Source organism: Pristis pectinata, chromosome 25 (assembly GCF_009764475.1).
Source record: "Pristis pectinata isolate sPriPec2 chromosome 25, sPriPec2.1.pri, whole genome shotgun sequence".
NCBI classification, from domain to species: Eukaryota; Metazoa; Chordata; class Chondrichthyes; order Rhinopristiformes; family Pristidae; genus Pristis; species Pristis pectinata.
The window spans coordinates 31,921,186-31,939,990 of NC_067429.1; the positions used below are offsets into that span (position 1 = coordinate 31,921,186).

Consider the following 18,805-nt stretch of genomic DNA (forward strand, 5'->3'; position numbering starts at 1 on the left):
TGGAGAGAATCGAGGGACATGGGGATAGTTTGGGTTGGGAGGTGGATCAGCCATGGTCTCATTGAATGGGGAAGCAGGTTTGAAGGGCTGAATGCCTTACTCCTCCAGTGTTTCTTATATTCTTGTATACATGTACAATCACAAACCACAGACCTGCAGCGACCATTCTCCTGCAACCCCTACTGGGCAGTCAAAGTCGAGTTTATTGTCATCTGCACAAGTCCATGTGTGCACAGGTGCAATGAAAAACTTACTTGCAGCAGCATCACAGGCACAGAGCATCAGATAAGCAGCATTCACAAGAAAAACATAAATTAAACATAAATTAAAGACAATTTTTACAAGAAAGAACACAATCGGATCAAAAAAATAAAGTCCATTTTAGTGCAAAGTGGTCGAAGTGGTCATAGTTTTGTTAATGAGGGGTGTGCCGTTTGGTTGTAGCTGTTCTTGAACCTGGTGGTGTGGGACTTCTGGCTTCTGTACCTCCTGCGAGAAGATGACACAGCCCGGATGGTGGGGGTCTTTGATGGATGTTGCCTTCTTGAGGCAGCGCCTTCTGTAGATACTTCCGATGGTGGGGAGGGATGTGCCCGTGATGTATTGGGCTGAGTCCACGATTCTCTGCAGCTTCTTACGTTCCTGCGCATTCGAATTGCCGTCCCAGATCGTGATGCAGCCAGTCAGGACACTTTCAGAGCTCAGGTCCTGATGATAGCCCTGGTGAGCCAACTGCAGTGTGGACCGGATAGGATTCTCTCAGTACAAGACACTGCGGTGCCCCGGTGGGTCCAGGGAGGAAGGGACTTCAGTTCTGTCCACAGTCTGGGGAAGCCGGGACTGCCCTCCCTCCCACGGCAGAGGTTGTGAAGGATCTTATAGAGGTTTTTGTTAAAAGCATGAAGGCTGAGTGGATAAAGCGAGAGACAGAGGCAGAATAAAGGCGACCCTGAAGCCAGCCAGAAGTTGCTTGCCCCCCCGTGCCTGGCCGTGATCCAGTGACGGGGTCAGGTTCTGTGGGGGGTTCGGAGAGGAGCTGGAGACCCGTGGAAGGTGGACGTGAGGGGACTGTGGGGGGCGGGGACTGCCTGGGACCGAGTCGATGGGCCGGAGAGCTCCTCTGTTCCGGGTGATAATGGGGAGAGAGAAGGAGCCAGCAGGGTTTGTCGGAGATGTGTGAAGGGCCCCCCGTAGTGGGACTGGGTCAAGGAGCCGCGGACAGTAACTTGGCAACTCCAGGAGTGTGTAACCGGCGCCAAAGGGAACAGGTTCATTGGTTCGGTTTCGAACCGGGATACTGCTCGTCCGACCCCGGGATCACCGTCCCGTACAAGGCGGATCCTCGGAACCTTCTCTGATCCGACTCCGGCTCAGACCCACGCGTCCTACCGGGGCTTTACCCACACCCGTGAGTGTCACCTGTCCGTCCGACCCGCCACAGGCTGAGCCTCCGCGCCGGCAGCACCACGGTCACCGGGGCGCCGGGCACCCACGGTAGAGGGGAGCGAAGAGGAGGAGGGAAAGGGGACGGAGGGGTGGGGAGGGAGGGAGGAAAGGGGAGGGAGGAGGATGAGGGGGAGAGAGGATGGAAGAGTGGGGAGGGAGAGAGGAGGGGAGGGTGAGGAGGGAGGGAGGAGAGGGGAGGAAGGGGTGGGGTGGGAGGGAAGGGGGGAGGGAGGGAGGAAAGGAGAGGGGTGGGGAGGGAGGGAGGAAGGGGAAAGGGGAGGGAGATAGGACAGGGGACGGGGAGGGAGAAGAGGGGTGGAGAGAGAGAGCGAGGAAGGAGAGGGGAGGGAGAGAAGGGAAGCAAGGGAGGGAGGGGAGGGGAGGGAGGGAGGGGAGGGGAGGGAGGAGGGGATGGGAGGGGGAGAGGGGAGGGAGGGGAGGGGAGGGGGAGGGGAGGAGAGGGGAGGGGGAGGGGAGGGAGGAGGGAGGGGGAGGGGGAGGGAGAGGAGGAAGGAGGGAGAGGAGGAGGGAGGGGAGGGGGGAGGGAGGGAGGGAGGGGAGGGGGAGGGGAGGGGAGGGGAGGGAGGGAGGGGGAGGGGAGGGAGCGGGAGGGGCGGGGAGAGTGGATGCGGCGCGGAATACTTCATGTTGGATTTGACTGTTAGTTCAGTTCACTTTGCTTCAGTTGATGGAATTTGTTGGACTTTCCCTCATTTCTCTGCAGTTCTCGTTATCCCGCCAACGCGAGCGCTCCCCGTCCTCCGCTCCGTCCCGTTCACTCTGTCCGAGCGGGGTCCACCCGTCGCCGCTGCCCGCGGCTCACTCTCTGAAGCAGTGAATCATCTCCCCCCAGGGACCGGGCGCCGGAGGAGGGGTCCCGGCAGGACGGTGGACCGGGCGCCGGAGGAGGGGTCCCTGCAGGACGGTGGACCGGGCGCCGGGATGTGTGGCGGAGGACGGGCTCCGACCGGTGGAGGCAGCGCGGCGGGAATCGGGGAGGTCGCCGGCCGCTGGTGTGGGCTCCTGCTGTGCTCTGCTCTGCTCGGCTCTGCCCGTGCCCTGGTGAGTAGCGAACCCAACGCCAGACGTTGCCCGCAGATCTTCGTCATTGCCAGCGGTTGGGCAGAGGTGGGAATGGGGTCTGTCCCGGACGGGGCAGGGCTGTGGTGCTCGGTTCCCAGGCTTGGTGCTGTCCGGGAGCTCACGGTGGCTTTGGATAGTGTGAGGTCCCTCGGATCTGGAGTGGGAAGAGTTAGGACGGGGTCTGTAACTGACGCCATACACCAGTGTTTGAGGAAAGATCAACGTTTATCCTCTTAGAAATTACTCAAATGTCAAATGCTACAGCTTCATTAAGCAAACACGAAGAAGTGAAAATCAACACAAACGCTCCCAGCCAATCCTCCAAGTTGGTTGGAGGATTCAAACTCAATAATGTTGTGAAATCGCAGAATGATGGAAGGAGTCTGTTCGGTCCATCAACTCCGTACTGTCTCTGTGAAGTACATTCCAATTGGCCTCGCTGCCTCACACCGTCCCCATAGCTCTGTGCACCCTGTTCCCAGGGAGAGAGGATTCACACAACCAAAGAGCTTCATGAGGTGGTGCGGAGTGTCGCAGCTACAGGGAGGTGCAGTGCAGGCGGACAATAGAGTGCATAACGAGGTGGACTGTGGGGTTGGGAGTCCATCTTGTCGTGTGGGGGAGCCGTTCGATGGTCTTGTCACTGTGGGATAGATGTTGAGCCTGGTGGTACGTGCCCTCAGGCTCCTGTATCTTCTGCCTGATGGGAGGGGGGAGAAGAGAGAATGACCCGGGTGGGTGGGGTCTTTGATCATGATGGCTGCTTCGCCAAGGCAGCAAGAGGTATAACCAGAGTCCATGGAGGGGAGGCTGGTGTCCGTGATGCGCTGGGCTGGGTCCACAACTCTCTGCAGTTTCTTGCGGTCCCGGGCAGAGCAGTTGCCGGACCAAGCCGTCATACATCTGGAGAGGATGGGCCGGTAGTTGATAAGTGGAAGCAGGTCAGGTGGGAGATGGTGAGTAGATGGAGCCAGGTGGGGGCAGGGGAGAGTGCAGGTGGAGACAGAAGCTGGAAGATGATGTGGGCACACAGGAGGTGGTGATAAAGACCAGAGTCCATGAACCAGATAAAAGCCCTCAGCTCCAAAACTTGAGCCAAAATGACAAAAATAATATTTATATGGCGTTAGTTATTTGGTGAAGTTAACAAGCAGTGAATTAATAACTAGTTAAATTAACAAACAACGAAATTAACCAGTAGTGAAATTAACCAGTAGTGAAATTAACAAACTATCCAGGAGTAATGTTTTCCCCAGGGTGACAACAGCTAACACGAGGGGACATCATTTTAAGGTGATTGGAGGAAGGTATAAGGGGGATGTCAGGGGTAAGTTTTTTACACAGAGAGTGGTGGGTGCGTGGAACGCACTGCCGGCGGAGGTTGTGGGGGCAGATACATTAGGGACATTTAAGAGACTCTTAGCCACATGAATGATAGAGGAATGGAGGGCTATGTGGGAGGGAAGGGTTGGATAGATCTTAGAGCAGGATAAGATAAGATTTCTTTATTAGTCACATGTACTTCAAAACACACAGTGAAATGCAACTTTTGCGTAGAGTGTTCAATGTCGGCACAACATTGTGGGCCGAAGGGCCTGTACTGTGCTGTAATGTTCTATGTTCATCACTGGGATCAGTTTGGTACATTTCCACGGCACTCTCCCCAGTGTCCGCTGCCCAGAACAGGGCACAATCCCCCACCTGTACCCGTTTTATGAAGTTCACCGCGATCTTTTTTCCTCTACTTTCTTTTTATTTTAACAGACTGAAGACTTTTTAATCATAAATCCCTGTGCCGGGAGCCAGTTTTAATATCTTTTCGCAACCACTTCAATCTGACAGTCCAACCATTTCTGCAACACCCCTGGCAACCAGAGGCATGGAGCTGAATACCACCATAGTGTTTACATAACTTGCTTAAATAAATTAGATACAATCTGGGATTTCTTTTTTAAAAAGCTAGTACAATAGCCATGAAACTACCAGATTGTTGTAAAACCCATGTTGTTCACATGTCCTACAGGGAGGAAACCTGCCTCCCTCGCCAGTTCTGGTCTGTACCTGACTCTAGATGGACCAATGTCCTTCTTGGTTTTGGGGAACCAGGAGTGGTCAATCAACACTGCCTTGCCAGCAGCGTTCCCATCCCATGGGTGGTCAAATGAGTGCAGGTTTCTGCTTATTGGTTTTAAATAACTTGAATCTGTAAACACTTCAAAGCCTTTCTCTCATTATGCAGTCCACTTGTCAAACATTTATCAGCTAGAACCAAATAATGTGAAGTAATTCCAATTATTGTGGAACGTTTAATTTGAATTTTAATTTGGACTCCTATAGCTTTCTACTTTATCTCCATGAATTGTTCAGTGCCTATGTGATTGTTCTATTTCTAGTTGTTTGATTAATTGTATTCTAAGAAGTTAGTTTCTCGGTGGGACAGTCTGTAGTATGAAAGGCCAGGGGTCAGACGACAGTGACAACACTACTGACCCCCATGGTCAGATGATAGCATCGCCTATCAAGTCGAAAGCTACAACACTGTCAGTCAAGGGTCCGGGTCCGCCCCACCCATTAAAGAGCACACCTGAGGATTGGCTCATAACTCACCTTTGTTCTTGACCCTGAATCATTGGCTTGTTTCACCTGACTGGGCTCCACCCCACTACAGCCCTATAAAAGATGGTACACGTGGGCTCTCTTTATCTTTTCCAACTGCTGCTGGGGTTGAGGCCACAGGTGAGAGGGTGCACTTCCACAGGGGTCTAGGAACATCCTGAGTAGATTCCCAGTAATGTAGAGCCGTTGTTTGTCCCAATTCAGGGGGTCCAGACAAGGTATTTGTTCATTCCCTGATCGTTGTACTAGTTCGTTGTGTGTGTGTGTGTGTGTGTGTGTGTGTGTGTGTGTGTGTGTGTGTGTGTGTGTGTGTGTGTGCACCTCACCCCTGTTGTGACTCCCCCCACGTTTCACGATCACCCTAGTGCGGGTGTGCGAGGGTGCATTTGTTCCTTCACATTCTGTTCCTGCATCAGTCTTTGTGAATAAAATCCTCCTTTTAAAGTACAAAGACTGTGTGTCCAGATATCTCTATCTTTAAGATACCAAAAGAACCTTTCTCATAACACAGTCAAAGCTTTGAACAAAAAGCTTAATCAGCGGTCATGCAGTATCATGAAGCCTGATCTCTCCACACCATGGGCAATGTAGGGACACACTGACTACTTCATGCGGTGGAGATACCAGCCTGGATGAGACATTGCAACTCGATCTTCAGTTCTGCACACCACTAATTTGTTGGTTCTGTTCCTACTTTATATCCTGGCTCACAAATTCTTATTCAGTTTATTCATTCCTTCATCTCACCATTTTATTCAGGAGTCCTGCAAGAACTCTACTACCTAATACATATTAAATATGGGTCCACATCACCCTTGTAAAATCGCTTGTAAAATAATGGATGTTAGTTACCTTCAACAGAACTGTGTCCTGTCCCCAGCTTCAAGCTGCATTGGTATTGTTGGTCTGATAGGACTCTTCATTGATCAATAACTTCAGCTGTCAGGTGCTGACAACCAGACTGTGTGCAGGATTTGTGGTCCATTAACCTCCCTTCCTGTCATGAATATTATCTACAACACTTTCCTCCCATCGATTTCATTTCCATCAATCTGGCTTGGAAACAAGCTAGCAACGTCTCTTGGGATCTTACTTTACAGCGATTTATTTCCGTGATGCTTTTTAAATCCTTTGGTTGATATGTTACCTTAGTTTAGTTCTTGAACAGAAATTCATATTAGGAAATTCTATTGGAAACAAACAATCTCTGTTTTAACAGCAGACAAGAGAGCCTGCAGTTGTTCATGAGCGTAGTTTCTCCTGGCAGCCCACTGCTAGTCTCATGCCCTCACCTTCCAGCCCTCGGAAACCTGTCCTGGATGCTGAGACCGGACACAAAATGAGACAAAACCAAGTCTTCCATCAGTGTGTCACGTGGCAAGCTGACACCCTGTGGTGTCCACACCAGCTTCTTTCTGTGGATCTACTTACCTCCCATCAATTTCATTTCCATCAATCTGACTTGGAAACAAGCTAGCAACATCTCTTGGGATCCAGAAGAAATAGCAGAGGTATTTAATGAATACATCAGTATTCACTACGGGAAAAGATCTGGGTGATTGTAGTGAGGACTTGCAGCGGGCTGAAAAGCTTGAGCATGTAGACATTAAGAAAGAGGATGTGCTGGAACTTTTGGAAAGTATCAAGTTGGATAAGTTGCCGGGACCGGATGAGATGTACCCCAGGCTGCTGTGGGAGGCGAGGGAGGAGATTGCGGAGCCTCTGACGATGATCTTTACATCATCAATGGAGACGGGAGAAGTTCCAGAGGATTGAAAGGTTGCGGCTGTTGTTCATTCAAGAAAGGGAGTAGAGATAGCCCAGGAAATTATAGAGCAGTGAGTCTTACCTCAGTGGTTGGTAAGCTGATGGAGAAGATCCTGAGAGGCAGGATTTATGAACATTTGGAGAGGTATAATATGATTAGGAACAGTCAGCATGGCTTTGTCAAGGGCAGGTTCTGCCTTATGAGCCTGATTGAATTTTTTGAGGATGTGACTAAACACATCGATGAAGGGAGAGCAGTAGATGTAGTATATATGGATTTCAGCAAGGCATTTGATAAGGTACCCCATGCGAGGCTTATTGAGAAAGTAATGAGGCATGGGATCCAAGGGGACATTGCAATGTGGATCCAGAACTGGCTGGCCCACAGAAGGCAAAGAGTGGTTGTTGAAGGGTCGTATTCTGCATGGAGGTCGGTGACCAGTGGTGTACCTCAAGGATCTGTTCTGGGACCCTTACCCTTTGTGATTTTTATAAACGACCTGGATGAGGAAGTGGAGGGGTGGGTTAGTAAGTTTGCAGATGAAACAAAGGTTGGAGTTTTGTGGATAGTATGGAGGGCTGTTAGAGGTTACAGCGGGACATAGATAGAATGCAAAGCTGGGCTAAGTAGTGGCAGATGGAGTTCAACTCAGATAAGTGTGAAGTGATTCATTCTGGTAGGTCAATATGATGGCAGACTATAGTATTAATGGTAGTATTAATGGTAGGACTTAATGGAAGGCAGACTCGATGGGCCGAATGGCCTACTTCTGCTCCTTTGTCTTGTGATCTTGTCATCTTGTCACTCTAGGCAGTGTGGAGGATCAGAGGGATCTTGGGGTCCGAGTCCATAGGACGCTCAAAGCAGCTGCGCAGGTTGACTCTGTGGTTAAGAAGGCATATGGTGTATTGTCCTTCATCAATCGTGGAGTTGAATTTAGGAGCTGAGAGGTAATGTTGCAGCTATATAGGTCCCTGGTCAGACCCCACTGTGGAGTACTGTGCTCAGTTCTGGTCACCTCACTACAGGAAGGATGTGGAAGCCATAGAGAGGGTGCAGAGGAGATTTACAAGGATGCTGCCTGGAATGCGGAGCATGCCTTATGAAAACAGGTTGAGGGAACTCGGCCTTTTCTCCTTGGAGCGACGGAGGATGAGGGGGGTCCTGATAGAGCTATATAAGATGATGAGATGCATTGATTAGGTAGATAGTCAGAGGCTTTTTCCCAGGGCTGAATTGGTGGCCACAAGAGGACATAGGTTTAAGGTGCTGGGGAGTAGGTACAGAGGAGATGTCAGGGGTAAGTTTTTTACTCAGAGAGTGGTGAGTGTGTGGAATGGGCTGCTGGCAATGGTGGTGGAGGCGGATACGATAGGGTCTTTTAAGAGACTTTTGGATAGGTACATGGAGCTGAGAAAAATAGAGGTAAGCCTAGTAATTTCTAAGGTAGGGACACGTTCAGCGCAGCTTTGTGGGCTGAAGGGCCTGAATTGTGCTGTAGGTTTCAATCGCATGGGCTCTAACCTTTTGGATCAGCCTTCCATGTGGGACCCTGTCAAAGGCTTTACTGAAGTCCATATAGACCACATTAACCATACTTCCCTCATCAATGTCAAGCTACCTCTTCAAAAAACTCAATTACATCATTCATACAGGATCTCCCACATACCAATCCTTGCTGGTTATCCCTCATTAATCCCTGCCTTTCCAACTGTACATTGATCCTGTCCCTCACCATTTCTTCCAATAATTTCCCTCGACAGCCTATAATGACTTGGTTACCTTTGCTGCCCCTCTCGAATGAATCAGTCACCTGGCACCTCATCTCTAGCCAGTGGAGATTTAAATATCTCCATTCAGCCCAACAATCTCCTCCTTTCCCTCCCATGGCAGTCTGGGATACAAGTCACCAGGCCCTGGGGATTTATCCACCCTTAAGCTCATTAATACATCTAAGACGTCCTCCTTTTTAATTGTAACGTTCCCTTGGGCTTCACTGGCCCAGCTGGAATCTCCAATTTCACTCTCCTCATTCTTGGCAACTGCAGATGAAAAGCACCCCCTACACTCTCTCTAGCCCTGAAGTGCTGCCCCCTCCTATATACTTCCTTTTGTTTAATCAAACGATGGTTGGGGGAGGTCAGGATGCTTCATCCCATTCTCTTTCTCAGATGATGACTGCCTCCCTCAACTACAATCCCATTTCTCCATGTGCATTAGTGTTGCACCATGTTCTAACTGCTAGATCAAGACTTGTGAATGATGTACAACACATGAGGTGAGGGTCCTTGCCTAATGAACACCTACTAAACTCGATCCATTGGTTTGAGGAGCCACAGCTGATGGAGAGATTTCCAGATTCCTCCTGCCTGTTGTGTGAAGTACTTCTAGGTTTTAAATCTGAATGGTGTTAATCTCATTTTCTGCTCCTTTTTCTTGAATTCTCCCACCAGGGAAGGTTGTTTCTCCATAAGATTTCTTTATTAGTCACATGTACATCGAAACACACAGTGAAATGCATCTTTTGCAATCACCCTCTCATGGAGAGATACGGCATGGAAAAGGCCCTTCAGCCCACCAAGTCTGTGCCAACCACCAACCACCCACTGACACTAACCCTACAGTAATCCCACTTTCTATTCTCCTCACATTCTTATCAACACTGGCCTATTCTCTGTTCTAACTCACCCAAGATTCTATCCCTCACCTACACATTAGGGGCAATTTGCAGTGGGCAATTAACCCACTGACCCATGCATCTTTGGGATATGAGGGGAAATCCACACAGGGAGAACATGCAAACTCCACACAGACAGCACCCAAGGTCGGGATTGAACCCGGATAGCTGTGAGGCAGTGGCCCTACCAGCTGCACTGTGCCACCCATAAACCTCTCAAATCTCTCTATGTTTAAACACCTTGTCACTTCATCTCTCCACCTTCCAACTTCATTTGTACAAACTGAGTTACAGCAACTGTTATTTGGTCACTCTTCAGGCCTGCATTTGTACAGGTGACACTCCACGGTGGTATATTCTAAAACGCAGTGCTTAGAATGAAGTGCTGTATTTTTTATGGCCTCAGACCAAAGCTCTACATGAAGGGTAGTGTAAAGTATCCTGAGCATTCTGGTGTAGCCGCAGCACTTGTTCTGATGCTGCAGTCACACTGAAAATTCAACAAGTGTCGTCCACCAGATGTTAGTCTCCTCCAACCCCCACTTTAGTTTAGGTAACTGTCTTGACGCTTTTGTTCGTTATGTGTCACTGATTATTACTCATTGTTTAGCTTGCCAATATTAATGTGAAGAAATGTTACAGGCTTGGGTAAGCTGTGTATAACGCATGGGAGACCCTTTACACACAGAGTGCACTAGTCATAAATGTGCCACTTGTCAAATGAATCAGACTGCTACTGGAGAGATGGAAGCAGCCGTGTGTTCCTTTATACTTACCTCAGCAGTACCTTAACACTAGGACCCATGTGAGTTTGAAGCAGTCAGTGCCCTTGGATGGGTCACTGTTGTCTTAATCTCACCAGCTGCACTGCAATCTCCAAATCCTCATAGTTTTCAGATAGAACATAGTACAGTACAGGAACAGGCCCTTCAGCCCACCACGTCTGTGCTGACCATGATGCCAAATTAAACTAAACCTATCTGCCTGCACGTGGTCCATATCCCTCCATCCCCTGCCTGTTTATGTGCTTGTCTAAATGCTTCTTAAACCGCACTATCATATCTGCCTCCACCATTTCTCCTGGCACCACATTCCAGGCACCCACCTCTCTGGGTAACAAGACTTACCCCACTCATCTCCTTTAAACTTTCACCCTCTCACCTATGCCCTCTAATATTTCACATTTCCACCCAGGGAGAAAGACTCTGGCTGTCTACTCTATCTGTCCCTCTCATAATTTTATAAACCTCCGCCACTCCAGAGAAAACAAGTTGTCCAACCTCTCCTTACAGCTCATACCCTCTAATCCAGGCAGCGTCCTGGTAAACCTCTTCTGCACCCTGTCCAAAGCCTCCACATCCTTCCTGTAATAGTCGACCAGAACCGAACACAATACTCCAAATGTGGCCTAACCAAAGTTTTGTAAAGTTTTAACTCATGATTTTCTGACTTATACTCAATGCCCCGACCAATGAAGGCAAGTATGCCGTACACCTTCTTCACCACCCCATCCATGTGTTGCCACTTTCAGGGAGCTACGGACTTGCACCCCAAGATCCCTCTGTATATCAATGCTCTTAAGGGTCCTGCCATTTACTGTATATTTTCCCTTTACATTTAACCTCTTAAAGTACAACACCGCACACTTGCTTGAATTAAACTGCAGCCACCACTTCGCCGCCCATATCTGCAACTGATCTATATCCCACTGTGTCCTTTAACACCCTTCTTCACCATCCACAATGCCACTAATTTTTGCGTCATCCACAAACTTACTAATCAGCCCGTCTCCAGTTTTGTCCAAGTCATTGATATATATCACAAACAACAGAGGTCCCAGCACCAATCTCTGCAGAACATTACTGGTCATGATCTCCAGCCAGAACAACACCCCTCCACTACCCTCTGTTTTCTATGGCCAAGCCAATTTTGAATCCAAACTACCAAGTCATTGTGAATCCCATGCATCTTAATCTTTTGGGCCAGCCTACCACGAGGGACTTTACTAAATTCCATGTGGACTACATCCACTGTCCTACCCTCATAAATCACTTTCATCATCACCTCAAAACTCAGTCAAGATTGTAAAATATGACCTTCTTCGCACAAAGCTGTGCTGACTGGTCCTAATAAGCCCATGCTTTTTCAAGTGTGAATAACTCCTATCCCTAAGAATCCCCGCCAATAGTTTCCCTGCTCCTGATGTAAGGCTCATCAGCCTGTAATTTACTGGATTATCCCTATTTCCCTTCTTGAACAAAAAAATATTGGCTACTTTCCAGTTTTCTGGGACCTCGTCTGTGGCTAGAGAGGACATGAAGATCTTTGTCATTATATCCCTACAATAGTCACACCGTGTCCATTGGAAACCATTCTCTGTATTCCATGCCGCTGTTTTGTTGCTCGGTGCCAGTACAACATGACACAGGCACTCACCAGGGTGAAATAAAAACAGGTAAAAAAGCTGGAGACACTCAGCAGGTCAGGCAGCATCTGTGGAGAGAGACACTGCGTCAGGCTCCAGAACAGATGAAGGGTCTCTGATATGAAACATTGTCTGTTTTTCTCTCCACAGATGTAGCCTGACCCTCCCAGTGTTTCTGACATTTCAGTCTCGGCAGTTTTCACCACAGAGTCTGGAGAATTGAAAAGTAAAATGTGCCATTGTACAAAGGAGCATTAACAACAACAATAAGCTGCATTTGTATTGCGTTTTTCACATAGTTAAGCATCCGAAGGAGACAGTATTTGTAACTGGCCACAGTGGAGCTATTAGAACAAGTGACTGATACCTTTATCAGAGAGTGAGAGAGAGAGAGTGAGAGAGAGAGAGTGAGAGAGAGAGTGAGAGAGAGAGAGTGAGAGAGAGAGAGTGAGAGAGAGAGAGTGAGAGAGAGAGTGAGAGAGAGAGAGTGAGAGAGAGAGTGAGAGAGAGAAAGCAAGAGAGAGAGAGAGAGCACGAGAGTGAGCAAGACCGAGAGAGATTTAGGGCAGGGTTTCCAGAGTTTAGGCCCAGTATGATGACAGGTGGAGGCAGTGCAGGTTAACAGGTGTGTGTCTGACCAGGAACTGTGACCCGGTGCAAGTTAGGAACTTAGTGAGCTTAACTTCCCAGAGGGCACCATGTGAGAGTCTGATTGTGAGAGCAGAGTCTACAGGAAACAAAGGTCAGGGTGAGGGTTGCAGCAGGAGGTGAACCAAGGTAGCAGAGGAGTCAGGCGATGCTGTAGAGGTGGTAGCAGCAGCTAATGGAGAAGTTGGCTTAGTTCAGAGACAACAACGGTTCAGCCCTCTACAGTGGCTGGAAATTGGGGTGTAAGTGGTCAGTGGGGAAAGAGTTTATGGTGGGAACCAAAGGCGCTGATCCTCCCAAAGTTGGAGGAACTGCCTCCTCGTATGCCAAAGTCAGATAAGCAGTTTGTTAATTCATTGCTGGTGGTAGTGGGGGAGGGGTGAAGAGAGTTACTGGTGAAGTAGACAGCAGACAAAAAAACTGCAAGTACTGCAAATCAACAGAAAATGTTGGCAGCACTCAGTAGATCAGGCAGCATCCGTGGAGAGAGAACCCAAGTTAACGTTTCAGGTTGTTGACCCTTTTACTTGTGGTGAGGTAAAGCTGGGTTTTAACTATTAACACGGAATGTCAGTGGTACTCAGCTCCCACTGTGAACCTGCTTCAGCATGTTTCTGTTCTGTCTGAGATCTATTATGTGCTTCCTATATCCCCATGGCCACTGGACCAAGCAGGCAGATGTCCTCCTTGTTCACGTGTAGCTGATGTGTTCCAGCCCCCCCGTGGACCTCCCTTATATTCATCCCCAGCCGGGGTTTTGCTGGGAGCAGCACTTCTGCCTGAATCAGAAATGTTAAAGCTCCAAAGACAGGTGCAAGAATTCACTCCAAGTTACCGTTCCAGCAATACCACAACTATGCTGTCATGTGCTACAGATATCTCTCAGGATTAAACAAGTGTGCATTGATCACAGTAAGGTGTTATGTACAAAGGCTGCGACAGGCAGTTAAATCAGTGAGTAGACAAGATCACCTGTGTTCTGGTCTAATTGCTCCCACTTCTCGGTGCTTACTGATGGGCAGCCCTCTGAGTTTAACTAGACTGTGAAATATCTGCCTGCATAGTTCACAACTATGTTTTATTTGGTGCTGGACTGTTACACGGCTGGAAGTGACTGGTGCAGACTGGAGTGTGGTTTTGAAGTGTCACAGTGCTGACCCAGTCATCGCCAGACCTGTGCTGTGTGCTCCATCCCCTCAGCTGCTGCCCGGCCTCCGCAATGTTTGTCTGCGGGTTTCTCTCACTCCTGTTACTTCTAGGATTATCTCTGCAGCAAATGTGGGAAATCCTGAAGGAAGGTTGAGTCACAGTGTGAAATTTTAACCTGCCTTGGATTTCAGACGGGGATGTTGATAAAATAATTATAAAACACAAAGAGATTTCATTGATGAGAGAATCAGTGGCACTGGAGCTGGAGAACAAATCAACCCACCAGTGTCCTCTCTCATGTCTATGAATCTCTGTTTTAATCAGCAGAGTGTGTGAGACAGGCAGCAACAGATCAGTGACTGTGAGCACAGTGTGTGAGATTGTGTGTGTGTGTGTGTGTGTGTGTGTGTGTGTGTGTGTGTGTGTGTGTGTGTGTGTGTGTGTGTGTGTGTGTGTGTGATATCTTTATGCACAGAGGTATATGTGCTGGAGCTCCCCCACACATGAGGGTGTTGACATGTGTCCGTGTTTGTGTATATCCACACAGCAGTGCCTGATCTTGCTATTCCCCCTCCCCCTCCACCCCAGCACCCCCTGCCACGGACCAAGGTCCTGCTGTGTCAAGTCCATGTGGTAACTGGTGTCCAATGGTTACCCCACATGAAGAGAAACGACCCCGGCACCTTCCACCCTTCAGTATGAAGCTTGGGCCTGGACTGTCAGGACTGGTGGACAAGCCACCAGAGACCACACCAATCTCTGCATGGCGTGCGGTGTGACAGCTGCCAACATCTGTTGGAAGATCACCACTTCCTCTGCCTAGTTATCTCTACCAGGCTCATCGCCAAGTAACAACAGCCACAGGAAATCTGCCGCAAGGAAATCAATGTTGAAGATCTTAAGGACTCCACAAAACACAGTCTTCCCAGTAACCAGCTCACACTCAACCCAAACAGCTCCCAACTCACAGGAGCACATGTCCACAACATCCGGTCTGCCTGGCAAAGAGACTCTTGGCTTCTTTACCAGAAAGCACCAGAATGACCAGGGGTCCAGGAACTCCTTGGTTGGAAACTCCACCCCATCTCAAGGGAACAGAAACCACTCTACTGGCTATCGAAGGTCAAGGTCCTATAAGAAGCCAGCGACCTAAAGAACGGGCGTTGGGTGGAGAGAGTTCAGGAGGTGCAACAGCTTGCTGACAGCCATGACATGTGCAGAATCTTCATGCCCACAGTCAAGACCATTTCCAGCTCAAACACCCATGGCCCCTTGTCACTGAGAACCAAGAACAGGGATGAACTTATCGAGGAGAAGGAAGCAGTCGGTGACTGCTGGAAGGAAGGTCTTCTCCACCGAGATCCTGCCCTCGATGTGAGTGTCCTTGAGACTTTCCAGCCAAGTCTCTACACCTCCACAGGCTGAGAAGGAGTTGAGAAAGCCACGGGCCAACTGAAAGGCAAGGGTTCGGGGGCAGACTGTATCCCTGCTGACATCTAAAACTTTCTGAAGGGGAACTTCAATTCACAGCCTCACCTCCCACACCTGGGAAGAGGAGGACATGACAGAGGAACCCGGAGATGGTGTAGTCATGATCATCCTCAAGAAAGGAGACACCTGAGTGTGGTGACTACAGAGGGGTTTCACTGCCATCTGCCCCAGGGAAAGTCATTCCTCAGCTGCCTCCTTCAGAGGATGAAGGGCAGTGGCTCACAGTGTGGATTGTGTCCTTCCAGAAGCACGTTGGGCATGCTCCTCTTTTAACAAGGAATGGCCATTGGACACCAGTACCACACGGACTTGCCACAACGTCTTGGTCCAGTGGCAAGGGGGTGGGAGACAACACCAGGCATTGCTAGGCAACACTTAATACACAACCAGAGGAACGCAGGGAGCAGCACTGACCTCTGTAGTTGCCTCAAATTTAGTTGCCTGCAGAAATTCATTTCCATCTTACATTTGCCTCATGACCTGAACCGATGGGTCCACAGAACCAATCGCAGTGCAGACAGTGTCAAACGAGGCTGCATCTTTGTCCCAACACTTTTTTTGTGCTGTGCTGAGCTTCACCTACACACTTCCCACAGGAATAGAAGTAATCTACAAGATAAACAGAAAATTGTTTGACCTGCATTATGTTCCTCTCCAGAACTAAGGTCACCCCAATCTCCGCCATGAACTGCATTATGCAGATAAAGATTGTGAATACACAGACTTGGAGACGAAGCTCCCCCATCCCTGCACGCATTGCTGGCTCATTCACTGAATACACATCACAAGAGACATCTACCATTCATTAAGATTGTGGCCGATCTTTTACCTCCGTGCCTGGACCCCACGAAGCTTCCACCAGAAAATCTGGAAGGTGCAGAGAGTGTAGGTTTGCAGTTAAAAGGGGAATTAGGAAGGCAAAGAAGGGGAATGAAAGAAATATTGGCCGGTAAAATCAAAGACAATCCCGAGATTTTTGATAACTGCATAAAGAACAAGAGGTTAACGAAGGAGGGAGACCTGAATGTGGGTAAGGTTCAAAATGAATATTTTTCAATTGTCGTCACAAAAGGGGGGGAAACAATTAAGATGGATGAGTGTGAAATATAGCAGAAGAGGAAGGATTGTGGGGTTTATCATCTTTGAAAGTGGATAAATGAGGGAAGGAGCATGAGTGGACCTGGGGGGGACGTAGCTGGTTAAGTGGAGGGAGTGTCAGTAATGGAACATGTTGGAGATAGTGACCATATATTTTAAAGAAGTTTTGGAAAAGGATAGGAATGGACCAGTTATAAAGTTCTTAAATTGGGGTAAGGGCAATTTCATTAACATAAGGGAAGACCTGGAAAAGGTAGACTGGGAGCATCTACATATGCACTGTGGGAAGCGTTCAAAGAACATAGAACATTACAGCACAGTACAGGTCCTTTGGCCCACAATATTGTGCTGACATTTTGTCCTGCTCTAAGATCTATCTAACCCTTCCCTCCCACATAGCCCCCCCCATTTCTCTATCATTCATGTATCTATCTAAGAGTCTCTTAAATGTCCCTAATGTATCTGCCCCCACAACCTCTGCCGGCAGTGCGTTCCACGCACCCACCACTCTCTGTGTAAAAAACTTACCCCTGACATCCCCCTTATACCTTCCTCCAATCACCTTAAAATTATGCCCCCTCGTGTGAGCCATTGTCGCCCTGGGAAAAAGTCTCTGACTGTCCACTCGATTTATGCCTCTTACCATCTTGTTCACCTCTATCAAGTCACCTCTCATCCTCCTCCTCTCCAAAGAGAAAAGCCCCAGCTCGCTCAACCTAGCCTCATAAGACAGGGGGGAAATAACAGGCCAACATGTTCCTGTAAAGGTAAAAGCCTGGATGTTGAGCGATGGACAAGGATAAAAAAAAGGATATGGCAGGTATCAGGAGGCCAATCGAGAGTATAAGAAGCATGGGGGGAGGTGTTTAAAAAGGAAATTAGGAAGGCAAAGAGGGGTCACAAAATATCACTGGCAGACAGGGCTAAGGTAAATCCATAGGTGTTTTATAAATATGTTAAGGGCAAAAGAATAACCAGGGAAAGAGTAGGGCCCATTAGGGACAAAAGGGGCAATATGTGTGTGGAGACAAAAGGTAGAGGTGAGGTCCTGGATGAATACTTTTCATCGGTATTCACAAAGGAAACGGACTTTGTGGTTGGAGAACTCAGTGAAGGGGAAGGTGAAAGTCTAGTGCAGGTCTCCATAAATAAGTACTCGATGCCTTAGTGGATTTAAAGGTGGATAAATCCCCAGGACCAGAGGGGATTTATCCCAGGCTGCTACGGGAGGCAAGGGAAGAGATTGTTGGTGTTCCGGCTGAGAATTTTAAACCTTGACTGAACACAACTGAGGTACCAGATGACTGGAGGACAGCAAATGTGGTCCCCCTTTTCAAGAAAGGCAGCAGGAAACCTGACATCAGTGGTAGGGAAGATATGGAAAAAATTCTGAGGGAGAGGATTAATGATCACTTGGAAAGGGAGGGACTGGTCAGAGACAGCCAATATGGCTTTGTCAAGGGCAGATCCTGTCTGACCAAACTGAGTGAATTATTCTGAAGAGGGAAGAAAGTGTATCGATGAGGGCAGGGTAGTAGATGTGGTTTACATGGACTTCAGCGAGGCCTTGAACCATGGGAAACTGGTTCTATAGGTTAGGGCCCATGGGATGCAAGGCAGATTGGCAAACTGGATCCAAAGGTGGCTTGGAAATAGGAGACAGGATGATGGTAGAGGGTTGTTTTTTGGTCGGATGCCTGTGACTAGTGGTGTTCCACAGGGATCAGTGCTGGGACCCTTCCTGTTTGTGAATGACTTGGAAAGGATGTGGATAAATCTGTAAGTTCGCAGATGACACAATGATTGGTGGAGTCATTGGCAATGTGGAGGGTGGTCTTAGGCTGCAGGGAGATATCGAGGTGTTGGTGAAATGGGCTGAGGAATGGCAGATGGGGTTTAATATGAGGTGATGCATTTGGAAGCACTAATGAGGCTGGGACATACGTCTCTTTACTACAGTGTAAAGTCTTCAGAATGCTGTGTTCAACATGCAGGCAATATTTGTGTGCAAGTCAGCACTTTACTTATGTGCTGAGACTTTAGGACATTACAAGCTGAACAGAGTGCCTGGGAGACTGTTAACTTGCTCGTGAAGCAAGCATTCAGCATGACAATTCCGTCCCATAACACTGCGATATAAACTCACACATGGAGAAAACAGCATGCTCCACACACATTATAAACAATATCTCAACTTTTGTGTTAATTGTAGATTATATTGTTGACCTTTAATAACTAAAGAATGACTTTAGGAACAGGGGAGTGAGAGGCAAGTGGGCAAGAGTTTCTGGGCACCTGCTGTCTGTCGGCCCGATGTGGCAGTGTGTTTCCTCTTTCTGTAAAGTTCCATCCGTGTAGGTCACCTGGCCTGGTGCAGGCAGAGTTGGTGACTCACTGTTAGTGT

General features: G+C 48.5%; 1 protein-coding gene across 1 annotated transcript in view; it reads left to right on the forward strand.

Annotated features, from left to right (window-relative positions):
- The first annotated feature begins 2,379 nt into the window (after positions 1-2,379).
- Positions 2,380-18,805, forward strand: part of LOC127582850 (parathyroid hormone/parathyroid hormone-related peptide receptor-like) — a 44,464-nt gene continuing 28,038 nt past the window's right edge. Inside the window, 1 exon segment of the mRNA XM_052038417.1 lies at positions 2,380-2,508. Within this exon segment, the coding sequence (XP_051894377.1) occupies positions 2,389-2,508 (120 nt within the window). The 5' untranslated portion in view covers positions 2,380-2,388.